We start from the raw sequence: 26,393 nt of genomic DNA on the forward strand, positions 1-26,393 counted from the left end.
CTTTCGGGGGCGGAGGCATAAAAATGCTTTGGCTTTATCTCAACGAGTTGTGTTGCTTAGAATTCATGACAAACTCAAAACATTTACAAACCTGTTTGTCCAATGCAAAGTGAGCTTAATCCCTTAACTTTTCCAGGGTATTTCGAACTGCCAAAGCAGCATACTGGGCAGTAAATATGCTACATGGTTTGCCATTTGGAATCTGTCCAGGGTCTGAACGATGGTGCATACAGTCTCCGTCAAAAGACAATGTGAGATCTTCAACGTGTTAATGGTAACGCACCTGTGTCCAGCAGCTAATGCTAGAAGACATGCCACCTGGCGAAATTTTAATCCAACGGACACACTGATTGTGCAACACTCCGCCTGTGAAGTACCAGCCTGTGAATTAACAATTACATTCAGGATCACACCCAGAGGAGGCAGCTCAGAGGCAAGTGCACGCCACCTGTGCCATCCTGTCAGACAATCTCCTCATCGTCCATTGTCAAAATAATAAAAAATACAATAACTTCTGCTGATTTCTATTCATATACAGAAGAAATTGTTGTCAAAAATAAAATAAATACATCACTATTGGGCCATTAAACCAAATTACATGACTAAAATCAATGCAATAGGGATCAACAAATGGAAAACGATTTCTAAAGTATGCAGGCCATACATGGGCAGTCAGACAGTACACTTCTGAACATGCCTATCGATGAGGCCTCTGAACGTGCAGGCTGTTTACGAATCCTGTTGCTCCAATCATGGGGTATAAATGGTTATTTAAAAATATATATATATTTTATTTATTAAATAGTAATAAAGAGGAAAATGGTTTAAAAACCCCACGTCAATTCATAAATATTAGCCGAAACCCCGTGGAACATCCACGGAAGGGAGGATGTGGTGTATGGATAGAGTGTACCATTATGGATGGCATAGGGGATTTGCTTGTCCGAGTAAGAGTTAGGAAGAAAGATGAGAATGAAGAGTGCGTATATGAACAACGTATTTATTGCAATCTACTTAAATGACAACGCTACGATATACTTTTGAAAAATGAATGGATTCGTAATAGGAATCGGCAGAGCACGACTCTGGGATTGTCCACTCGGTGGACGGCTTGCTGTCGCCTTCGACTGTCCAATCAGCGGACGGCTTGCTTCGCCTTCGCCCAGCAGACGCCAATATGATGGCGTCGTAAGATGGCGTCGTATCGGCAGTTAATCGGATGCTTTTGGGCCCCAACGTCGGCTAATTCAGATTTTTCGAGTATGGCTGTACGTGATAAACAAAGAGCGCGGTTCGTAGATCGTAAATCCATTAGTGCCGTGGGCATCGGGTCACTGGGTGCGGCGTAAAAGGGATAACAAAGTCGAGTCCTTACGCTATTATTATATAGATGACCATTTGAGCAACTTTCAAGAATGGCGACAAACAAATACAAATCACATCTGATCACGTGTCAGAAACGAGGCCAAAAATGAATACATCCATATACATAAACATATACATCCATATACATCCATCTATCTATAATTCCAGTAATCTCTGTGTGTATGTTTGTATGTTTGTATGTTTGTATGTTTGTCTGTGACCGCTGTTTCTCGACAACCACGGGTCCGATATACTTGAAACTTGCCAGGTATATTGCTGGGGACCTGAGGATGTGCCTTTTCAAGGTTTCATATTAATCGGACAAGTAGTTACCGAGCTATGGCGATTTCTTTACCAAACTCCGCAAGCCGTTCGCTTTGGACCAAACCATTTCATGTAAATAGAGGGGGGGGATTGTCACCGTACTCGCAAGCCGTTCGCTTTGGACCAAACCATTTCATGTAAATAGAGGGGGGGGATTGTCACCGTACTCGCAAGCCGTTCGCTTTGGACCAAACCATTTCATGTAAATAGAGGGGGGGGATTGTCACCGTACTCGCAAGCCGTTCGCTTTGGACCAAACCATTTCATGTAAATAGAGGGGGGGGATATAATTTTAGATATATATATAGTACGGGCATGTCCTAGTATATATAAACTTGAGTTGTCTGTGTGTGTCCAGTTTTTGTGTCTGCATTTTATTCAGAGATGGCTGAACGGATCTTCATCAAACTTTCAGAGGATCATCTATGAGTGCCTGGGAGTGGTTTAGGCAAAAAAAAAAAAGTTCGTTTTTTTTTTAGTTAAATAAAATAAAATAAAATAAAAATAAAAATAAAATCGCTCGATAGTGCCGAAGCCTATTAAGATTAATGACAGTTACAAGTACATATTCGCATAAATAAATACAAAACAATCACCAGACATTTGAATACAAATAAATCAAACAATTCCGGAAGTGTACGAATTTGGTAGTACGGCTTCTTCTTCTTCTTCCTGATCGGCATCACACTTAACTCAGAAACGTGAGCCACTCCCCTTCCTCTCCTGCCTCCCCCCTCCCCCTCCCCTCCCCCCTCTCCTCTTACCTCCCCACCGTTCCCGTTCCCACTCTCCTCTTCCCTCCCCCCCTCTTCCCTCCCCCCTCCTCTTCTCCCCCTTCCCTCCCCTCGCCTTCCCCCCCTCCCCTCCCCCCTCCTCTTCTCCCCCTCCCCTCCCCTCGCCTTCCCCCCCTCCCCTCCCCTTCCCCTCCCGCTCCCTCTCTCCCTGCCCCCCTTCCCACCCCCATCCCTCCCCTCATTCCTGCCTCCCCCTCTCCTCCCCTTCCCCTCCCCCCGCTCCCCTCCAAGACTGCTAGTCTACTATAAATGGACAAGGTAGGTGTGTGTGTGTGTGTGTGTGTGTGTGTGTGTGTGTGTGTGTGTGTGTGTGTGTGTGTGTGTGTGTGTATGTGTCATGTTTTTTTTGTGTTCTACTGGAGATTTCTGATGTGGAATGTCATCATGATCTCCTGAGTTGATTAGGCTAATTATCAACAAAGAATCTGGAAGAATTCCCATGTTTTAAACACACGCCATGTTAAGTGTACAGAGCAGCTTACTAGGTCCTTCCACGGCATGGCATTCTAATTGCTAAATAAACATAAAAAATAATGATAACATTATAACAAAGCATATATTAATTAATACTAATAAGTAATAACATTAACAATAATAATTATATGAGCATCATTTGGCAATAATAACGAGCGTAAAATGCACGCCCTGGCCCAAGCATATCTGGGCTTAGTGAAAGGCAAGATAATGCTCAAGCAGTACACAGCAGGCTGGTATGCCACAAGGCCATGAAGACCAATGAAAATGTGGTCCAATGGACCAACAGGCCCACTAGTATATTTTAAGCAATCGACAATTTCTTTGAGTAATCATGTTATCGAATCACCAAGACCTGACCGACTAGATGTCACTTTATCACTGCTGTGACGTCAAAAGGATTTGCCTTTGCGGATGTAGATAATTAGAGGCTGCGCAGGTCGCATCGCGTTGGATCACATTCCATCTGCGGCTAACAATGATGCATATGTACCACCGTGCGATATCATGCACACATTGTTTGGTACAATCTAGACAGAAAGAAATACAGGGCTAAACTAAAACTATGTGGATTTTTCCCCATTTGGGCAAATTATTTGTGGATTCAAAAGGATCCAAGGTTCAAATCCTATGCAGTACTATAGCGACGGTCCACTTATGACCCTTTTTTCGAAAAATTATACGGGACTAAAACTTCTGAGAAATTGCTAAAAGGAACATTTATTTGAGCAAACAAAAATGCTTTCAAGACATCAAATTAATAAGTTCAGAATTAGCAGGACCAAATTGTCACTCTCCGGCCTTGCCAGCTCTCTCTGTGCTTTGTCCCACAAATATTCCTACAGGTCGAGCAAGATCTGCCAGCAACCCTCTTATGGTTAAACTGCCGAAATCAAGACTCTCTGCTCACCTTCACTCTTTCATTGCTCTTTTTTCCCGCCTCTGGAACAAACTCCCCCACTTCCTTCAACCCCACTCCACCCTCCAGGTCTTTAAAACAGCTGTTCACCACCATCTCTTATCTTCCCCCATCCAAAACCTTGATCTTTTCTACCCCCGTTAATTTCACCCCAGATCCACGTTTTTGAAATTCCGACTTCTTTCCTTGAAGTCCTATTAGTGTCCATGTGTTTTATACTTCTCCCACATCCCCGCCCCTTCCCATGCCTCCTCCTCCCAAGCCCTCTCCCTCCCACAGATCTCCCGATGTCCCTGTTCTCTGCTGTTGTACTTGTGTGCGTCCCTCTCTCTCCCCATATTGTCTCCCGCTCCATTTATTATATGTTTGCGTGTCCGTTTTTTTTTTTTGTGATTAATGTTAGCTCTTACACGAGCCTCGATCTTGTATACAAAAAAAAAGAAAAAAAAAAGGGAGAAAATTTATGAAACTAATTTGAGTTTTTTTTCTATAGGATCTAAGAAGTATCACGTGTTGCACGTAAATTGCAAGCACGCGCACGCACCCGCAAGCCAACAGACAACACATGATTTGCCATTAACACGAGACAAACACAGCCGATGACCTTGGGGGAAATGGCTTCCCAGATCTCTGCAGGTGCCGGTGGTGTCATAATGCCTATCTCTTAGATGGAATGATGCAATCGTTAGATCGTGTACAGGGTGATGCAACAACATCTAGTGGCATCTTTTTCTTGCCACAGTCAGTGAGCATTTTTTTTATTTGAAAGAACCCCCCTCCTGCCCTCCCCCCCAACTTCTCCCTGACTAAATGCCAACCCACAGGCCAGGGTCAAAATCAAACGGCTGACCTCCCAGGCTTAGAGCAGATGCTATAAGTACACCACCGACAGAGTTGCCTATAATCATAACCCATTGCTTATATTTATTACTTGCAAAATCAAAGGTTTTTCAAGGATGTTGGTCGGTTGCGTTTGTTATTGTTTGTCTGTCTGTCTGTCTGTCTGTCACTCGCCTACAGGTCACAATTCTAAACAAATCTTCACGAAACTTCACCAGATGGTAGAGTTTGGTCAGAAGGAAGAAGCCTATTGAGTTTGAGGTCAAAGGTCAAAGGTCATCTTGAGGTCAAGTTTATAAAATTGTCATCCGATTGACTTGAAAATTGAACAGCATTTGCATATCGAGTCATTGAATTGGGAAAGAAACTATTTGAGGTCAAAAGGTCAAAGGTCAACTCAAGGTCAAACTTCCAAAATCAATTTTAATCTGAAAAATCATTTTTCATCCGATTGACTTGCAAATTAAACAGCAGTTCCATAGTGCATCACTGAATTGGCAAAGCAACTATTTTGAGGTCAAAATGTCAAAGGTCAACTCAATGTCAAGCTTCTAAAATCATCAATTTACATCTGAAAAATTGTCAATTTTCATCCGATTGACCCAAGCTTTGATTAAGATCGTCAATTTTCATCATAATGAAATGGACAAGTTGTTTTTGGGGCGGGGAGGGGTGGATTTTGCAATTACCGTGCTCTGCATAACGTCTTCTGTTTGTTTTTTCATCCCTTTTTCCATCACTGGTGACCAAAACACAATTGCAATTCTTAAATAACGGTTTGTTGTAATCTAAAGGAGTCTCGTTGCACTCGCTTAAAATGTGCAAAGATTGTGCACAATGTGCACAAACTCAGCTCTCCTGCAAATGGAACATCTTTGTGCGTGCAATAAACTCTCAAAATATCCAGCTGTGGTTCATGAATATTTCATTCATTGCAATGTCCCAGCTTCAGGACAGTAGTAAGTCATGCATGACAGGCCTGTGCAAAGTTGAAGCACTGAAAAAAGGTAACTATTTCAAACCTTTCTATAACAGCTCTTTCACAAACTCTCTCCACAGATTTGTTTACCAATCCTGTAATATCTTGCACTCATGAAGTTAAGAACAAAATCTAATAGATATAAAAATTAATAGCCCCAAATGCGACACAAGCTTGTCTCCCTATGGAGGGCAATTGTAGATGGGGTTAATAATAATAATAATAATAATGCATTTATTTTATATAGCGCTTTTCAGGAAGCCCAAAGACGCTTTGACAGAGTGCAAAACATAACGCATAGCAAAACATAAAGACAATTGCAAAAAAAGAAGAATCAATAGGGAAATATTCAAAGCACAAAGGAGGGAGAAGGAGAGGAGATAGTCAGGGGTTAGATGCTGTGGGTTAAATGTTGAATGCAGTGTTGAACAGGTGGGTCTTGAGTGATGTTTTGAATGTGGTGAGTGAGGAGGAGTCTCTGATGGTGTGAGGTAGCGAGTTCCAGAGGGTGGGAGCAGCGATGGAGAAGGCCCTGTCCCCCCAGGATCTAAATTTGGTCCGGATGGGGGGGGTCAGGAGGTTGGTACCAGCAGAGCGGAGGTTGCGGGTGGGAGTGTGTCTGGAGAGGAGGTCAGCCAGGTAGGATGGGGCCAGGTTATGGAGGGCTTTGTAGGTCAAGAGGAGGATTTTGTACTGGATTCTCTGGGAGATGGGGAGCCAGTGAAGCTTGTAAAGGACGGGGGTGATGTGGTCACGGGTCCGGGAATGGGTGAGTAGACGGGCAGCGGAGTTCTGAATGTATTGGAGTTTATTGGTGATTGTTGAGGGTGAACCATAAAGGAGGCTATTGCAGTAGTCCAGACGGGAAGTGATGAAGGCGTGGATGAGGGTTTCTGCAGCCACAGAGGAGAGGGATGGACGGAGACGGGCGATGTTTTTCAGGTGGAAGAAGGCTGTCTTTGTGATCTGTTTAGTGTATTTGTCGAAGGAGAGGGTTTGGTCAAAGATGATGCCAAGATTCCGGATGTGAGGGGAGGTGGACACTGGGAAACCGTCGATGTTGAGGGCAAAGTTATGGGTGGACTTGGTGAGCGTTTTTGGGCCAATGATGATTATTTCAGATTTATCACAGTTAAGTTTGAGGAAGTTGATTTGAAGCCAGGATTTTATTTCAGTGATGCAGTTTGTCAGGATAGAGTGGGTGGCGGTGGAGATGGACTTGGTGGAGATGAAAAGCTGGATGTCATCGGCGAAGCAGTGGAATTGGAGACCATGACGGCGGATTAAGTGACCGAGGGGGGACAGGTAAAGGATAAAGAGGAGGGGGCCAAGAACTGAACCTTGGGGGACACCTTGGGGGAGGGGAGCAGTGGGGGATTTGCAGTTATTGATGGAGATGAACTGACGTCTGTCAGAGAGGTATGATTTAATCCAAGAGAGGGCAGTGCCGGTAATGTTAAAGGTGGTTTCAAGTCGGGTGAGGAGGATGGTGTGATCGATGGTGTCAAAGGCAGCGCTGAGGTCGAGGAGGATGAGAATGTTGAGGTTGCCAGCATCAGAGGAGAGGAGAAGGTCGTTGGTGATTTTGAGGAGAGCAGTTTCAGTACTGTGGTTGGACCGGAATCCGGATTGGAATGTTTCATACAGGTTATTGGCAGAGAGGTGATGCTTGAGTTGAGTGGCTACAGCGCGTTCCAAAACCTTTGACAGAAAGGGTAGGTTGGAGATGGGTCTGAAGTTATTTAGGGTGTCAGGGTTTAGTCCAGGTTTTTTCAGAATGGGGGTAACAGCAGCAATTTTGAGGGATGGTGGGACGATGCCTGTAGACAGGGAGGAGTTTATTGTTGCAATGATAAGTGGAGAAAGAGCAGGAAGGGAGGCCTTGACAAAGCTGGAGGGGATGGGGTCAAGAGTGCAGGTGGCAGTTTTCATTCCGATGAGGAGTTCAGAGAGGTCAGTAGGGGAGACTGGGGAGAATTGAGACAGGGGATGGCAGGATAAGGGGGGGCAGGTGGTTTGAGGGGGAGCGGGTGCGGCGGTGGTCAAGCTGTTGTAGATGTTTTCAATTTTGCGTTGGAAGAATGAAAGGAAGGAGATGCAGTTGTCTATTGTGAATGACTGGGTGGTGGTGTTCAGGGGGCTGAGGAGTTTGTTTATTGTAGAGAAGAGTGCTTTTGGGTTTCCGGAGCCAGAGTGGATAATTTGAGAGTAGTAGGCGGAGCGGGCGCGGGAGAGGGCATCTTTATAGTGTTGTATGTGGTCCTTGTAGGCCTGGGAGTGAACTGTGAGACCTGTTTTATTGCGGAGTCTTTCAAGTTGGCGAGCACGAGTTTTCATTAGGCGGAGCTCAGGGGTAAACCAGGGAGCAGAATGGGTGAAAGAAACTGTTTTGGTTTTTATAGGCGCAATTTGGTCAAGGCAGGAAGAGAGAGTGTGGTTGTAGTAGTCAGTGAGGTCAGAAGGGGTGTGGAGGTCAACGAAGGGAGAAGTGGACATTTTTTCAGAGAGGGTCGATGAGAATGAGGCAGGTGAAAAAGCGTTTAGCTTACGGAAGTTGATAGTGCGATAATGCCTTGGTGCTGGGGTGGGGATGTTGATGGTCAGAGTGATGGCTAGGTGGTCAGAGAGAGTGAGGTCGGAGCCAGAGAGATGGTGCAAAATTAGTCCAGTAGAGCAGACAAGGTCCAAAATGTGACCACGGTTATGGGTAGGAAAGTTGACATGTTGAGTGAGGTTAAAGCAGGTGAGTAAATCAGTGAAGTCAGTGGTTAGCGTGGAGTCAGTGGAGTCCATGTGGATATTGAAATCACCAAGGAGGAGGATTGAGGGGGAGAGGGAACATAGCTGGGTCAGAAAGTAGGAGAAGTCAGACAGGAATGATGGGTGTGGTTTGGGAGGGCGGTAGACAACAGCCATGACTGACTGTGTGTGACCAGAGAGTTTAAAAGCCAGGTGTTCAAATGATGGAGCAGATGAGATGGAGATGAGGTTGGTCTTGATGTCTTGTCGGTGAATAACGGCAATTCCACCACCTCGGCCCTCCGAGCGTGGTTTATTGATGTAAGAATATCCATTGGGTGTGGTGAGGTTGAGCGTGTAGTAGTCCAGTGGTTGTTGCCAGGTCTCAGTGAGACAGAGAAAGTCCAGTTTATTGTAGAGGGGGTAAAGTACATTAATGGTGATAAGTGATACATTAATGTACTATAGGGTACATAAGATACATACTAAAGGGTACATTAATGAGGTGATAAAGTTGATTTCCTGTTTGATTTGATGGCAAATTATGGGCCCGTGGGGGCTAAAAGGCCTGATAACAATTGTATTCGCACAGTCAAAACTATGTAGGATGAGTGGGTTTTTAACTGATGAAAAATGTTCCATTCGTTTTTGTCCAGTGAAAAGAACCCTTGAACCCGTTTAGGCCCTAAATGGGTGTAAAAGGGTCTAAAGCTCCAAAGTGGTCCAAGAGGTCTAAATGGTGTAAGAGGTCTAAATGGTGTAAGAGGTCTAAATGGTGTAAGAGGTCTAAATGGTGTAAGAGGTCTAAATGGTGTAAGAGGTCTAAATGGTGTAAGAGGTCTAAATGGTGTAAGAGGTCTAAATGGTGTAAGAGGTCTAAATGGTGTAAGAGGTCTAAATGGTGTAAGAGTTCTAAATGGTGTAATAGGTCTAAATGGTGTAAGAGGTCTAAATGGTGTAAGAGGTTTCACGACCCGGCCTATCATATCTCAAAGTGTGTAGAAAAGCGTCGGAAATGGTGTAAGAGGTCCAAATGGTGTAAGAAGTCTAAAGGATGTAAGAAGTCTAAAGGGTGTAAGGGGTCGAAAGGATGTAAGGAGGCTAAAGGGTGTAAGGGGTCTAAAGGGTGTAAAGGGTCTAAAGGATGTAAGAGGTCTAAAGGGTGTAAGAGGTCTAAAGGATGTAAGATATTTAGTGGTGAAAGAGTCTGAAAGGACTAAAAGTGTCTTCAAAGGACTAAAAGGTTCAATTGGGGTGTAAAGGGTCACAAGAGGTCAAAAGGGGCCCAAAGGTCTAAAGGGTACATTACAATAGTAGTACAATAGTAGCATTACAATAGTAGCTAAACGATCTCAGGGGTAGAAATAGTCTAAATGGTCTATTTTGTCAGAGTCTGAAAGGGTCTAAAGTGTTGAAAGTGTCTTAAAAGGCCGAAAACGTCTACGGTGTAAGGGGTCTATAGGGTCTACAGGGGTTTAAAGGGTCACAAGGGGTCAAAACGTCTAAAGGGTACGTTCCAAAAGTAGTTAGTAAATGGGCCTATAGTGACTAAAAACGGTCTAAAAGGGTCGAAAGGATGTAAATGTCGAAAAGCATTGGAAAGGGTTAAAGCCTCTAAGGGATTTAAAGGGTCTGAAGTTTCAAGTGTCAAAGCATTCTGATGGGTCTGGAGGGTATAAAGTGTCTAAAGTGTCTAATCGTTAAAAATGTCCAACGGGTCTAAAAAGATCTAAAGTATAGGTTCTCAAAGTGGTCCCTACCGGCCCCCAGTGGGCGCTGGGAACTTTCAGGGGGGCGCTCGAGAGTCCACGGGCGGTAGGTGGGCGCTGGCAATGATTTGGGGGGCACTGGCGATTTAGAGGAGCAGCGGCGATTTGGAGCGCTCATTGGGCTTCCTGCAGTCTGAACAGGTTACCCGGCGCCATTCGGCACATTGGCCATCCAATCAACGACCACATTCTTTCCCCCTTCGCATGGTTTTTATGATCACATATTCGCTGATGTCGTGTAGGTATTTTCTTGTCCATACATGCTCATGCAACAAACATGATAGTGTATGACACCAGCGAAATACTATTGGCCGCCAATGCGGCCAATAGTACAACACTAATTTTTGTCACATGGTGCCATTTCAACCAATCGGCTTGCAAGAATCTTTTTATGCGGGATATAATACACTCTATTCGTGCTGGACTATTCAACGTGCCTGGTTCAACTTTACAGCCTGGCCTTGCCAGCACAGACATTGGGCAACGTATGAACAGTCAGTGTTAGCGCTGGTGTTAGTCTTTCGACATTTTGGCGTGTTGATTTCGTTATTCAAAAAAGCTTCACGTCCAGTCGGCTTCAAGATGTCGGCCTCAAAGAAAAAGTGTCGTCAGTATTCCGTTGAATACATCAAGTATGGATTCATTCCATCTCCGACGAACAACAGTTACCGATGTGTTTGTTGTGTGGTAGCGCGCTGTCCAATGAAGCAATGAAACCATCTCGACTGAGCGAGCACCTAAGTAAAAAGCACAGTGATAAGGCTCGCGCAGAGGTCAGCTATTTCCAATCGCTGAAAGAGAAATTTGAGAAGCGATCCACGGTAACGACGATGTTCAAAGCCAGCCAGAAGCTCGTGGATAAAAGACTGGATGCTTCGTATAAGCTGTCATTGCTCATCGCCAGATCTGGAAAACCGTATTCGATCGACGAACAGTTGATCAAACCAGATGTTGGGGAAGTGATAAAAACCGTTATGGGCCAGGATCCGAATCCAGTTCTCTCGTCGATTGCGCTCAGCAATGATTCCGTGGCCAGGCGGATTGATGAAATGTCATCAGATGTAGAAGATAAGCTGTGTAGTGAGCTGAGAAGCACACACTTCGCCATCCAGCTGCATGAGTCCACTTTGCGTGACAGTGAAGCTCTGTTACTCTGCTACGTTCGCTTCATCCGTGATCAGGAAATGGTGGAAGAAATGTTGTTTGCCCGCTCTCTCCAGACCGATACGAAGGGTTCTTCCATCTTCCAAACGTTGGAGAAGTACTTTACTGATAAGAACATACTGATGGAGAACATTCTCGCTTGCGCGACGGATGGAGCACCAGCGATGGTTGGCTGCCAGCATGGTTTTATTGCGCTTCTGAAGAACCAGGTACCGTCCGTGTTCGCCATTCACTGTGTCGTGCACCGCCAGCATCTTGTAGCAAAAGCTCTCAGCACCAGACTTCATACATCACTCCAAACAGTAATCAAAGCAGTGAATAAAATCAAGGTGTCGTCTATGCATGATCGGCTGTTTCGTCAGCTTTGCCAGGACAACGATGAGGCATTCGAGCGGCTCCTGTTGCATACCGAAGTTCGATGGTTGTCCAAAGGTGCTTGTTTGACCCGTTTCCATGCCCTTTTCTCAACTGTGGTCGAGTTTCTGTCAGAAATTGATACGGAGCTATCGGAGAAAGTGAATGCGATTGAGCATGATGTGGCTTACCTCACGGACATATTCAGTATACTGAATGATGTCAACAAACAACTCCAGGGTGACCATATGACGCTGATTAAAGCAAAGAAAGTGATCGGCGCGTTCGTAACCAAGGCGACTCTGCACAGGGAAACCCTCGGCTGCAGAGATATGTACCACTTTCCCCAGTTGGCAAAGCAAACTGCTGTTTCTGATGAAGAGCTGCTCGTTTATTGCAATCACCTTGAGAAGATTCGTGGAGATATGGAGCAGCGTTTCAGAGACATGCTAGAACTGTCGGTGCCAGCATGGGTGATCAACCCATTCAAATGTGACATTCAAGATGTGAAGCGCGAATTACAGGACGAAATTATCAACCTCCACAATGATGATGAGGCGAAGGCAAGATTCTCGCAGCATGAATACGGCAAATTCTGGATTCTGGAGCGGGGCGAATACCCCGCAATGTGGACAGATGCAGAACTGCTGCTGATGGCGTTCCCCACATCATACCTCGTTGAAAGAGGGTTCAGCGCCGTGATGGTGCTGCTGACCAAGTATCGAAACCGCCTTGACATCACCAAGAGGGGCGATCTGCGTCTCTACCTCACTGAGATGGAGCCAGACATTCGTGATCTCGCAGCGAGTCACCAGGCCCAACCTTCACACTAACGGTATTTAGGCCTGTGATAACAGATATCCAGTTTGCCTCACCTGGACCTGTTCTGCTGAAACATTGTAGGTCATGCAAAAAAAAAAAAAGTAAAGTAAAATAAAGTAAAATATTATTCAGAAAATATTTGGGTTCTGTTATTTTTGCTTCCTATCTCCATAAATTCTGGATGTCCGACCACGAACGATAGGACAAGGGGGGCATTGGGCCGGTCCAAGAGGGCAGTAGTCCATAAAAGTTTGAGAACCACTGATCTAAAGGGTCTTAAATTGACTAAAAGGGTAAAGGAACTAAAAAAGGACCAAAAACACTGTACCCCTCCCCCACACCCCCGCTCTCCCCCGACAACAACAACAACAACGACAACAACAACAAAAAGAGTTTAAATTAAATTATGATGAAGAACAAATTAAATTAAGAGGTATCAGGAGGTTAAAATTAAATAACGAGAGAACATCATTTTAGCGCATCTACGACAAAGTGGAGATGAGCTGTTGAAGCCATACGATGTCCTTCAGTCGTCAGGTAGCCATTCACAATAGGTCCATTCACAATTTTTCGTTTTCTCCCTACTCCTCCGAAGATGCTCACGGCTGAACGGATCGTGTTGATACTCAGCACGATGATTCATGGCATCAATGTGCAAAAACTAATGGAGGCCTTTCATTTATTTATTTAATTTTCCATTCAGGTGGTGAGATAATTAGCTCATTAACTCAAAATGAAATCTATGTTTGCACGTCTCACGAGATTGTGAATTTAATATATATATATACTTTTTTTTTAACAAACGAGGTTTCGTAGTGATTTAATTTTAACCTCAATGTCATTGCTGCCCTCTTGCTTTCATGAACGGGAAAGAATGGGGAGGGAGGGGAGGAGGACAGAGAGTTGGGGCGGGGGAGGTGGGGCCGAGAGAGAGGCAGTAGTCCTTTCAGTCCTTTTAGTCCACTTACCCTTTTAGTCCTTTAAGACCCTTTCAACACTTTAGACCCCTTGAGATCCCATAGACCTTTAGAACACAACTACTACTGGGATGTACCTTTCAGACTATTAGACCCCTTAAGACCATAAAGACACTTCCCCTTCAACAACATAGACCCTCACGTTGAAATATTACAATCACATGTAATCATAACATTAATAGGATATTAATGCGAATTGAGGCCCTAATTAATGATTCCATTTCAGTATAGATGTGTTACTCAAAAATATATGATATTCCAAAAAATAAAAACAAGAAGACGTCATGCAGGGTATGATACCTGCAAAATCCAGGGTCCGTCCGCTCCCCCCCCCCCCCCCCCCCACCCCAAGGAAAAAAATTCCATTGATACAGCAAATTGTCCATTTCATCAAGATTAAAATTGACAATCTTGATCAAAGCTCGGGTCAATAGGAAGAAAAGTGACGAATTTTCAGATGAAAAATGATGTTTTTGGAAGGTTGACCTTGAGTTTACCTTTGACCTTTTGACCTAAAAAATAGTTAGTTTCCCTATTTAGTGACTCAATGTGCAAATGCTGTTCAATTTTCAAATCAATCGGATGAAAATTGAGGATTTTTGAAATTTGCCCTATGTTGACCTTTTGGCCTATGTTGACCTCAAAAATACTTGGTGGTTTAATTCAGTGACCAGATATGCAGGGTCCTCTTCAAATTTCAAGTCAATTGGATGAAAATTGAGGATTTTAGAAATTTAGCAAAGTTGGTGACCTTTGGCCTATGTTGACCTTTTGACCCCTAAAACAATAGGCTTCTCAATTGGGACGACCTATACAGCTTGGTGAAGTTTCGTGACGATCGGTTTAGAATTGTGACCTGCAGGAGGGTGACATACAAACAGACAAACAGACAGAACCACAAACGCAACCGACCAATATACTTGAAAAATCTTCGATTTTGCAAGTAACAAGACATCAGTGAAAACACCAACTTTGATTCCACAAATGTTGGCTAATGAGATATGTAGTGGACCAGCGTACTGCATACTAATGGGGTTGCCTCCAAAACATGTCAAATTGTTTCAAAACAAGCGTTATGCCTAGGTCCCCCGTCGGTGAAGTGATGCGAGTTGACAAAGTGGCAGACGCAAGGCGGCCATCTTGGATTTTGACGTGGCGACCAAATTTTCAATAGCGTTCTCCCTTATGCGTAGATACACCCACACACCAGATTAGAAGTTAGTAGTTCATTTATTTTTCCAAGATATTTCGCTCACAAGGTTCAGACATACATGGCGGTGGCCATCTTGGATTTTGACGTGGCGACCCAATTTTCAATAGCGTTCTTCCTTGTGCCGAGATACACCCACACACCAGATTAGAAGTTGGTACTTCGCTTATTTTTCAAGATATTTCGCTCACACGGTTCAGACATACATGGTGTCAGACATACATGGCGGCGGCCATCTTGGATTTTGACGTGGGTTGCACCCACACACCAAATTCGAATGCCGTCCTTCGCTTACGCACGCACGCACGGATGGACGGACGGACGGACGGAAGGACAGGAAAACCATAGTCCCCCTTTCGCTCCTTTCAGGCCATGCAACGGGGGACAAAAATAATAATATAAAAATACAATATCTTCTAATGATGACAGCATTCCAGATTTTTCCAGCAATGAGGAAGTACCCATTGGCAAAAGAAAACATTGCAATTACCCTTTTCCAAGCTTCATTTCAGGTTCACACTGGTAGCCCTACATGCCGCAACAAGCTCTTCGGGTTGCACTCAAAATGTCGTATTGCACTGATGAAACGGCAACCTGAACAATGCCACGCTACCTCTCCATTTCCAATGTCCATCCGAAAGGATGGTGCACAGGTGACGCATTTACCTTTGAGTCGTCTACTCTGGATTCGATTCACGACCCGGCCGACTAAGAATTAGTCAGCAGGACGTTAAAGATCGCACGTCGTCTTTCAGGAAAAAGTAGGAGAGTTATCGCCTGAACAAATTACAAATTCCTGCCCTGATTGGCTGCTGGGAATGCAAATGGCAAACACCTGAAGCACCACGACATCGTTTCGGCAACAACGAGCGACACTTTACCAGAAGAGTATGAAGATTATGTCGCTTAGAGGAGAAATTTGTGCTCTGACGCAGGCAAGAGCAATGCCTCCCCACATTGGAAGCATTGCTCAAAGTGTGTAGACAAGTGAACACCAACATCAGTATAACTCGCATCAAGCATGGACTGGTGGATTGAACGTGAAACCAAAGACAGTAATTATGAACAATTGTGAAAGTTACAATGCAGCGTGTCAAAACGTTTACGTCCTCAGATGAACCTATAACGAAGGAACTAGAACGGCACTCAGTAGAGAGCATACCCTCCGCCTGGTTGGCCATATCACTCAATGGTGAAGAATCACTTTAAAAATTCGAGTAGCCGGATCCGGATCTTCACCAAAATCTCATCATTTAGTCCTTCTCACAATGTCACATGCAGTGCATTCAGAAAGTATTCAGACCCCTTCACTGTTTTCACATTTTGTTATGTTGCAGCCTTATGCTGAAATCTTATAAATTCATTTTTTCCATCACCAATCTACACTCAATACCCCATAATGACAAAGAGAAAACAGGAATTTAGAACGTTTTGCATATTTATTAAAAAGAAAAAACTGAAATATCACATTAACATAAGTATTCAGACCCTTTGTCATGACACTTGAAATTTAGCTCAGGTGCCTCCCATTTCTCTTGATCATCTTTGAGATGTTTCTACACCTTGATTGGAGTCCACCTGTGGTAAATTCAATTGATTGGACATGATTTGGAAAGGCACACAGCTGACGATGCATATCAGAGCAAAAACCAAGCCATGAGGTCGAAGGAACTGCCTGCAGAGCTCAGAGACAGGATTGTGTCGATGCCCAGATCTGGGGAAGCCGACAAAAAATTTTCTGCTGCATTGAAGGTTCCCAAGAGCACAGTGGCCTCCATACTTCTTAAATGGAAAAGGTTTGGAACAACCAGGACTCTTCCAAGAGCTGGCCGCCCGGCCAAACTGAGCAATCGGGGGAGAAGGGCCTTGGAAAGAGAGGTGACCAAGAACCCGATGGTCACTCTGGCTGAGCGCCAGAGATCCTGTGTGGAGATGGGAGAAACTTCCAGAAGGACAACCATCACTGCAACACTCCACCGATCTGGGCTTTATGGCAGAGTGGCCAGACGGAATGCACTACATCTCTGCCAAATTTCGTCCGAATCCATCCACAACTTTTTGAGATATTTTGTTCACAAACAAACAAACAAACAGACAAACAGACAGGGGTGAAAACCTAATCTGCATCCACCTTTGGTGGCGGAGGGTAATGACCAATATGGCCCAACACCAATGGGAGGCAACCAACGGGCCGACTCGCTCTCTTGACGCAATCCTCATTCACACTTATGTGCACACGTCTGTTGCATTTGAAAAGGGAAAAAGAAAGTCTCTGTTGACGTCACGGAATGACGAACATTTTTGTCTCGTGCTTCCGCTAGCTGCGTTCAAATCTCACGTATGACACAGTGTACCTCGTGCCCCAATGTCTTAGTTCTTTACAGATTGCGCGTGCAGGCTCGATGCCAGAACGCACGGACGTCACTGTTGTAAACAATCACAAACTTCCGCAAAGTGACGAGAGCACACTTGGGAATTCCAACACCGGTCCAACTCGAGCGTATTGTACCGGTGTACCTACCCTGACAAAAGGGTACAGTGTGTGCACTTAAAGCCGCTTGCTGGTCACCGTAACCGGTGCGAAGATGACTGAGAATTTGGTTACACGTGGTCAAGTAGGTGGTGCTTGGGGGGGGGGGGAAGAGGGTAAGGAGGTAGGTTGTCATTTAGAATCCGTCGTGTCAAAATGTTTCCGCAACATGAACGCCAGTAACAACGCAGGGTGGTGGTGGTGAAGGACGCGGATGCTTACCTCGAAACGGCGCGCAAACCTTTCCCCTGTAAGGCCCGGCCTCCTCGGAGTAGAGTTCGAACACCATAGCTGAAAGTAAAGCGTTACGGGTCTACTGGGGCCGAGGCTGATGAAGGACGGAAAACTCCTGTGGTCCAGGAGAGGCGAGGGACGGAATGCAAGACGGTGTACACCGCGGCCGTTGCGACAATGCACATTCGCGCGAGACGCGGAAACGACAACACGCGGGATGACGTCACGCAAAAAAAAGTAGTGGGCAGGGCTTGGGCGTGCAGGGAGACGGCAAGGTGAAGATGGGGAAAAGGAAAAAAAAGGAAGGGATAATAAATAACACACATGGACAGACGGACGTTTTGGAAATAACAATTCAGACAAAAGAGTTAGTCTGAGCTGCCCTAGACCGTTATGAGTAGTTGGCCAAACAAAAGGTGGAAATGTCTTCAAAGTGTCTGACACTTGAGAACAACTAGAGGTGGTGTGCACGCGTTTTTATTCGGTGGTGTCATGCCAATTTCCTGAGGTAAATAAAGACTCCATCGCGAGCCATCATTATTCTTTCCTCCTGTCCATTATTAGACTCGTATCTCCAATATTAACATCCTCCTCCTTTTTATACAAAATCCCATTCTTTTCCAGAATTTTTGTCTTAAGATTCCACCCCAAACCAACATTGTGCAAGTGATACGTCGATTGCCTCTTGCATACGATTCAAAATGTAACTGAAACATTGTGCAAGGACAAATTGCGTTTGTGGTCACGTGAGAATTCATTTCAAATATCCAAACCTTCGACCGTTCCTATTTTTTTTTTTCTTCCAATCATCGTTTCCCCTACCACTCCCATGAAGCATTTCCACAGCACAGGGTTGGACACCTTATGTCAAGCGTGACAGAACAGTTACTCAAATGCGTAATTGGATCAGAAGGCATTTCTGCTTTTCCTCAAAGCATAGGAAGTCATTTGATGTAAAAAAAAAAAATTAAAAAGGAACAAAAGCGTTTAGAAAAAAAAGAAAAGAAAGAAAAAGCCGAGAGCATCGAATTTACATTTTAAAAATATATAATAAAGCCCATATGGGGAAAAAGATGCAAAGAAAAGATTTTTGGAAAGGCGCACACTCGCACTGCCAGGACAACAGCCGCATAGCGCAGGCCCTCTGGTCACCAGGCAACCGTGAGCACCGACGTCACTATTTCACTTTGGCACGAGCTGTGGTACAGACCGCAGCACCTGGCTCGCTGGCGAACTCCAAACCGCCAATACGACAGCAACAAACAACGATTGTTATAAATGGCTCCTATTATTCCGACTTTCACTGTGTATGCCTTGCATCCGTCCTGCCTTCCGATGACCCGAAAGCGCCTTCTCAAATTGGACCTTTGGTCCCTACCAAAATCGCTTCTTTCACGGCCAGGTAAACATTGGCAGTTTATTAACCGCGGACATGTGGAGCTCGAATACAGCAAGCCGACAATACTTCTGCGTTTTGCACCAAGATTATCCATCCACAAACAAAAGGCCAAACCTAACATCTGAAAATCTCGAAACAGCTCAATCCGATAAATATTTGTAAAATTTGTCGAAAATGTGCCAAGACATCTGCAAAAAAACCGTCTCTATTGGTTTGTGATAATTTAGGAGGGAGGGGAAGGGAAACAAAAAATATATATATTAAGGACCTAGAGGTAGCAGACTCGCCTCTGAACTGTCTAGCCTAGTTTTGAATCCAGACCCAGCTATAAAGAAAAATTATAAAATTCCTGCCCACAATCATTTTCAGTCGACGGTCAGCCAAGATCAGACGTTTCATGAAAGACTCGGGCCAAATATGCTCCCCCGGCCTACCACACAAGAAGTGGGCCATCAAATTAGTACGAGTGGCGGTAGCAATGGTGGTGGTGGTTTATCCCTCACAAAACCATATGGTCAAATTTGCGGCAACAACTGGGAAATTGACCAAAAATAAAACAAACCAACGAAGGCAAAACTCCACAGCAGAAGCAGGCAAAAGAGCTGATGATCCCATGACAAATGGAAATACCACGTCATCACACTTCGCTGAGAATTTAAAGTGCCATCAGTTGCAAACGAGAAAGTTAAGAATAAAACACAAAAAAGCCAGAAGAACTGGCATTGAGGATCGCTGGCTCAACAAAACAAGGCAATGGGCCGATGGACGCCGTTAGACAATTCCAAAACGGCACTCGGTAGAACGCACACCTCCGCCAGATGAACAGTTTATGTTTTGTATCCCACTGATAGGCCGGATCTGGATTCGGACCTGAACCAAAATCTAATCGGCTTGTTCTTGTCACCGAACCAACTCATCCACCAAGTTTTGTCACAACTCGTCCATAACTTTTTGAAATATCATGTTATACATCATTATTGGCCCCATCTCTCACTGGTGAAGAATCACTTTAAAATTCCAGCATCCGGGTCAATTCGTCCTCGTCACAAAACCAACCCCTCCACTAAATTTCGTCTCAATGTTTTTGAGATATGTATCCTGCTCACAGAAGAAAAACAGATTTAAACATACAGGGGTGAAAACATAACCTCCGTCCACCTTCGGTGGCGGAGGCAAACATGACTATGTGCAAGAAGAAACCTTTAAATAACCCAGGCCTTGCAATTCTCATAACATGCTCAAAACAACATCGACAGTACTTTTGGAGCAATTATAACCAACTCACTCAAAACTTCAAGCAAACAAGCCTAATGCCTAGGTCCCCCGTCAGTGAAGTGATGTGTTTACAAAGTGGAAGACGCAAGGCGGCCATCTTGGATTTTCACATGGCGACCCAATTTTCAATAGCGTTCTCCCTTATGCGTAGATACACCCACACACCAGATTAGAAGTTAGTAGTTCGTTTATTTTTCAAGATATTTCGCTCACAAGGTTCAGACATGTGGTGGCGGCCATCTTGGATTTTGACGTGGCGACCCAATTTTCAATAGCGTTCTTCCTTATGCCTAGATACACCCACACACCAGATTAGAAGTTGCTACTTCGCTTATTTTTCAAGAAATTCCGCTCACAAGGTTCAGACATACATGGCGTCAGACATACATGGCGGCGGCCATCTTGGATTTTGACGTGGGTTGCACCCACACACCAAATTCGAATGCGCTCCTTCGCTTTCGCACGCACGCACGCACGCACGCACGCGAAAACCATAGTCCCCCTTTCGCTCCGTGGTGTGACGGGGGACAATAACCGGCAGTGAAGGCAAACAAACATTTTGAAAATGTTCTTTTTTTTTTTTTTAAGCAGGCCGAAGTGTGATATCTACATATTGGTGCCACATTACAAACCAAGACCATACAACTCTATTGGTTCATGTTCATCCATCCACTGGAAGGGTTTTTATTCACTGAAGGGACAGAAATCACGCGTAGTGAGTGTGTGAGACTGCACACAGATCTACTTCAATATAGATTAAGAATATTCATTCTTTGATCTACTGTAATCTATATAGACCATGGCAATGCTCTGTGCTGTTAATTGTTTAGTCTTGTTTCGAGATCCAATACTGGCTGATATTTTGGTGACAGTTATACAATGATGTAGGCAGACAATGGCCTTTCTATAAGCCTATGTCTCATCGGCATCAATACAGTAACCCATGCACCATGCAGATCGACGATTTCTTCCACACACAACATTCCTTCGCATTCTTTTCCTCTCCGGGCCATTGTTATCGTGTTTTCGTGTTAGTCCACCCCCTTGCACCCTCAAAACCGTTTGGTAGTTTGTGAACCTACTTCCCTTTGCTGATCAGCTCCTCCATGAGGAGCTCCTCCATCCATGTATGAAAAAGCTTTCCTTCTTACAATGCAGCGACACCGTAAACTCCAAAATGGTCTTTAAAGGCACAACCCAAAGCTTGTAAAATGATGGGCCTGAAACCGCAAACCGGACACACCAGTTCAGTCTGAGTGCAAAATTATTCGGCCTGTCAGACTGTGGTCAACACCGAGGCAGATGCACAACTTTCGACTCCAAACTGATAAAGCAGCCAACCGCAAAGGATAAAAAAAACTTTTAGGCCTTCACCTGCATGTCCCTGCACTCTCACTTTGTCAGGCTTTGAACCAGACCGCCCGCCGTTACTGGATCAACTACAACGGCGCTCAGTAGAGAGCATACCTCCACCTGGTTGGCCATAATCACTCAATGGTGAAGAATCACTTAAAAAAAAAATTCTCATATCCGAATCCATATTCAGATCTTCACCAACATCGAATCGATTCTTCTTTGTGACACAAACACAACCTGTCCAACAAGTTTCGTCCAAGTCCATCCATACCTTTTTGAGATATCCGTTTGATGTATCGTTTTTGGCCCTATCCCCCAATGGTGAAGAATCGCTTTAAAAAATTAAATAATTCTCATATCCGAATCCATATTCAGATCTTCACCAAAATCGAATCGATTCTTCCTTGTCACACACACAAAAACTGTCCAACAAGTTTCGTCCAAATCCATCCATAACTTGAGATATCCTGCTATGTATCGTTTTTGGCCCTATCCCCCAATGGTGAAGAATCGCTTAAAAAAATTAAATAATTCTCATATCCGAATCCATATTCAGATCTTCACCAACATCGAATCGATTCTTCTTTGTGACACAAACACAACCTGTCCAACAAGTTTCGTCCAAATCCATCCATAACCTTTTGAGATATCCGTTTGATGTATTGTTTTTGGCCCTATCCCCCAATGGTGAAGAATCGCTTAAAAAAATTAAATAATTCTCATATCCGAATCCATATTCAGATCTTCACCAAAATCGAATCGATTCTTCCTTGTCACACACACAAAAACTGTCCAACAAGTTTCGTCCAAATCCATCCATAACTTGAGATATCCTGCTATGTATCGTTTTTGGCCCTATCCCCCAATGGTGAAGAATCGCTTTAAAAAATTAAATAATTCTCATATCCGAATCCATATTCAGATCTTCACCAACATCGAATCGATTCTTCTTTGTGACACAAACACAACCTGTCCAACAAGTTTCGTCCAAATCCATCCATAACCTTTTGAGATATCCGTTTGATGTATTGTTTTTGGCCCTATCCCCCAATGGTGAAGAATCGCTTTAAAAAATTAAATAATTCTCATATCCGAATCCATATTCAGATCTTCACCAAAATCAAATCGATTCTTCCTTGTCACACACACAAAAACTGTCCAACAAGTTTCGTCCAAATCCATCCATAACTGAGATATCCTGCTATGTATCGTTTTTGGCCTTATCTCCCAATGGTGAAGAATCACTTAAAAAATTAAATAATTCTCATATCCGAATCCATATTCAGATCTTCACAAAAATCTAATCTATTTGTCCTTGTCAGACACCCAATCGGTCTACCAAGTTTCGTCCAAATCCGTCCACAACTTTTTGATATATTCTGCTATGTATCGTTTTAGCCATATCTCCCAATGGTGAAGAATCACTTTTAAAATTCTAGTAGCCGGATCCGAATCCGGATATTCACCAAAATCTAATCATTTTGTCCTTGTCACATACGCTACATCGCTGACAAATTTCGTCCGAATCCGTCCACAACTTTTTGAGATATAACAAACAGACAGATGAAAAATCGGTCAGAGACCGAGGACTTGCCGGAATGTACTTTTTTATCGGCCATTTTGGACAAATATGGCCGCCGAACCACGTGACCGATGACGTCATCATTATTTGTTTTTTAAACTAATTTATTCCTAGATTATGCTCAAGAAATTTCATCTTGATTGGATGAAGTTTTGTACTTGTCGAATCATGACGTCATAATGGAGGCACCTATGACATCATCATTAACGTATTTTATTCCCCATGGAGAGTTCTTTACAATGAGCCATGTCTCAATTTTTTCTATTCAGCACTTTTGGAGATATAGAGGTGCAAAGTTTTTCGGTTTTTCCAAAATGGCGGCCGAACCACGTGACCGATGAAGTCATCATTTTTTTTCTCCACCAGTTTATGCCGACATGGCGCTCAAGAAATTGCATCTTGATTGGATGAAGTTTTGTACTTGTGGAATTATCGAATTATGACGTCATAATGGAGGCCTTGGGCCGAGAGAGTTAAAAATTGGGCAGTCTATTCCAGGGCAAGACAAATATGTGTGTAAAGTATGGCGATTCTATGTGCAACGGTGTAGACGTAGTACTGTGCACAAACAGACAAACGGACAAACAGACAGATGAAAAATCACTCATCGAGCGACACTTGGAAAAACAGAACAAAGTGGAATGGCACTCAGTTGAGCATCCTTTTAACCTCAAAAATAGTTGGTGGTTGAATTCAGTTTGCCGATATGTAAATCCTTTTCAAATTTCAAGTCAATCGGATGAAAATTGAGGATTTTAGAAATTTGAAAAAAGTGGTGGAACTTTGGCCTATGTTGACCTTTTGACCTTTTGAACCCAAAAATATATAGGATTTTGTCGGACCACGAACTCTACCATTTCGTAAAGTTTCGTGAAGATTGGTTTAAAATTGTGACCTGTAGGCAAGTATAAGTGAGCGCACAGACAAACACACACAAACAAAAACACACAAACCGGAGTGATTAACATACTTGCAAAAAAAAACCAACCAATCAACATACTCGCCGGAATCTTTTCCGGCGAGTAATAAACGGACAAACAGACAGCGGTGAAAACAATCTCCATCCACCTTTGGCGGCGGAGGTAAAAAGGATCATGCCTAAGTGGAACGACAGCACAGCCTGCTGCTGGATAGCAATGGTGCCGATGCTACCGCAGGGCAAAGCCTTCACATTTCGGATACAAAGGGACCACGTTCATTCAAGAGTTTATAGGTTGCACGGTTAAAATGTGATTGCGTTCAACCCGGTTGGCTTCCCTTATTAAATTAGGTGGGATGAAAGAAACAAAAACTTCACAGCCCAGGTGCAATGAAAGTTGAAGCCTCGACAGTCAAACACTCCGCTCACCTCCACACCCACACCCCACCTTGTGTGTAAAGGGCAGGACATGAGGTTAGAGAGGTGGGAGTCGACACGCAGCGTTACAGGTTGATTGCATTGAAATCACACATCTGTTACCTCCGTGCACAAACACAAGCTCCACAAGTCGAACGACACCGAATGTCACTCATCTTGCCAGCTTGAAATGGTGTTCAGTAGCATAATATTGCCGATGCAAAAGGTGTGTTCGGCATGCGGCAGGTACGCCTTCAGTGCAAATGGAGCTCATTAGAGTCGATTCAATTTGGGATCGTCGTTAGTCTGTTGAAGGTGCATCACGTAGCAACTTTAAATAAACTAGGGCATGCCCGTACTATATATATGCCCGTACTATATATCTATCTAAAATTATATCCCCCCCCCCTCTATTTACATGAAATGGTTTGGTCCATTCGCAACGCCAAAGCGAACGGCGAACGGCTTGCGAGTACAGTGACAATCCCCCCCCTCTATTTACATGAAATGGTTTGGTCCATTCGCAACGACCACAGAACCCCCCCCCCCCCCCCCTCTATTTACATGAAATGGTTTGGTCCATTCGCAACGCCAAAGCGAACGGCGAACGGCTAAATCGCCATAGCTCGGTAAGTACTTGTCCGATTAATTTCAAACCTTGAAAAGGCACATCCTCGGGTCCCCAGCAATATACCTGGCAAGTTTCAAGTATATCGGACCGGTAGTTGTCGAGAAATCGTTGTCGTATACACACACACATACACACACACATACACACAGAGATTAGTGGAATTATAGATAGACTAGGGCATGCCCGTACTATATATAAGCTAGGACGTGCCCGTACGTGGGTGCCCGTTCCTTGCCAAAAAAAAAAAAAAAAAAAAATTTGTGTAGGGGTGTGTGTGTGTAAACATCCTAGGGCGTGCCCGTACGTGGGTGCAAAAAAACATGCGTGCAAACAACAACAACAAAAAAAAACTTTGAAACCACGTGGCAGTAACGACCACAGAACCCCCCCCCCCCCTCTATTTACATGAATGGTTTGGTCCATTCGCAACGACCACAGAACCCCCCCCTCTATTTACATGCAATGGTTTGGTCCATTCGCAACGCCAAAGCGAACGGCGAACGGCTAAATCGCCATAGCTCGGTAAGTACTTGTCCGATTAATTTCAAACCTTGAAAAGGCACATCCTCGGGTCCCCAGCAATATACCTGGCAAGTTTAAAGTATATCGGACCCGTGGTTGTCGAGAAACAGCGGTCACAGACAAACAAACACACAGACACACAGACACACAGACACACAGAGATTGCTGGAATTATAGATAGATAAAACATATTTAAACAATAACCAAATTTGGGAGGTCGGATTTGCGGGGTGGTGGCAGCAGGGCACACCTCCTCCGCCAGGCTGAACAGTTTATGTTTTGTATCCTACTGATAAAAAAAAAATTTGAAAAATAAATATAAATTTTTTTTTTTTTTTTATCCTACTGATAGGCCGGATCTGGATTCTGACCTGAACCAAAATCGAATCGGCTTGTTCGTCGCCTATCCAACTCATCCACCTAATTTTGTCACAACTCATACATAACGTTTTGGAATATTGTGCTATACCACCAGTTTTTGTTGGTATAGCACGATACCACCAGTACACCACCAGTTTTTGTTGGTATAGCACGATATCACCAGTATACCACCAGTTTTTGGTGGTATAGCACGATACCACCAGTACACCACCAGTTTTTGGTGGTATAGCACGATACCACCAGTATACCACCAGTTTTTGTTGGTATAGTACGATACCACCAGTACACCACCAGTTTTTGTTGGCATAGCACGATACCACCAGTACACCACCAGTTTTTGTTGGCATAGCACGATACCACCAGTATACCACCAGTTTTTGTTGGTATAGCACGATACCACCAGTATACCACCAGTTT

The 26,393-nt window shown here is 44.1% G+C and overlaps 1 protein-coding gene across 5 annotated transcripts in view; it reads right to left on the minus strand.

Moving 5' to 3' along the window:
* Positions 1-26,393, minus strand: part of LOC137413973 (serine/threonine-protein phosphatase 2A 56 kDa regulatory subunit gamma isoform) — a 220,944-nt gene that overhangs the window by 109,714 nt on the left and 84,837 nt on the right. Inside the window, exon 1 of one of the 5 annotated variants that reach the window (XM_068099457.2) lies at positions 17,483-17,702. The exons of the other annotated variants lie outside the window; for them this stretch is intronic. Within the exon in view, the coding sequence (XP_067955558.1) occupies positions 17,483-17,549 (67 nt within the window). The 5' untranslated portion in view covers positions 17,550-17,702. Of the gene's footprint in view, positions 1-17,482; positions 17,703-26,393 lie in introns of those variants that run through there. 5 annotated transcript variants of the gene reach the window in all.

Source organism: Myxine glutinosa, chromosome 1 (assembly GCF_964187855.1).
Source record: "Myxine glutinosa chromosome 1, kmMyxGlut1.1, whole genome shotgun sequence".
Taxonomy (NCBI): Eukaryota; Metazoa; Chordata; class Myxini; order Myxiniformes; family Myxinidae; genus Myxine; species Myxine glutinosa.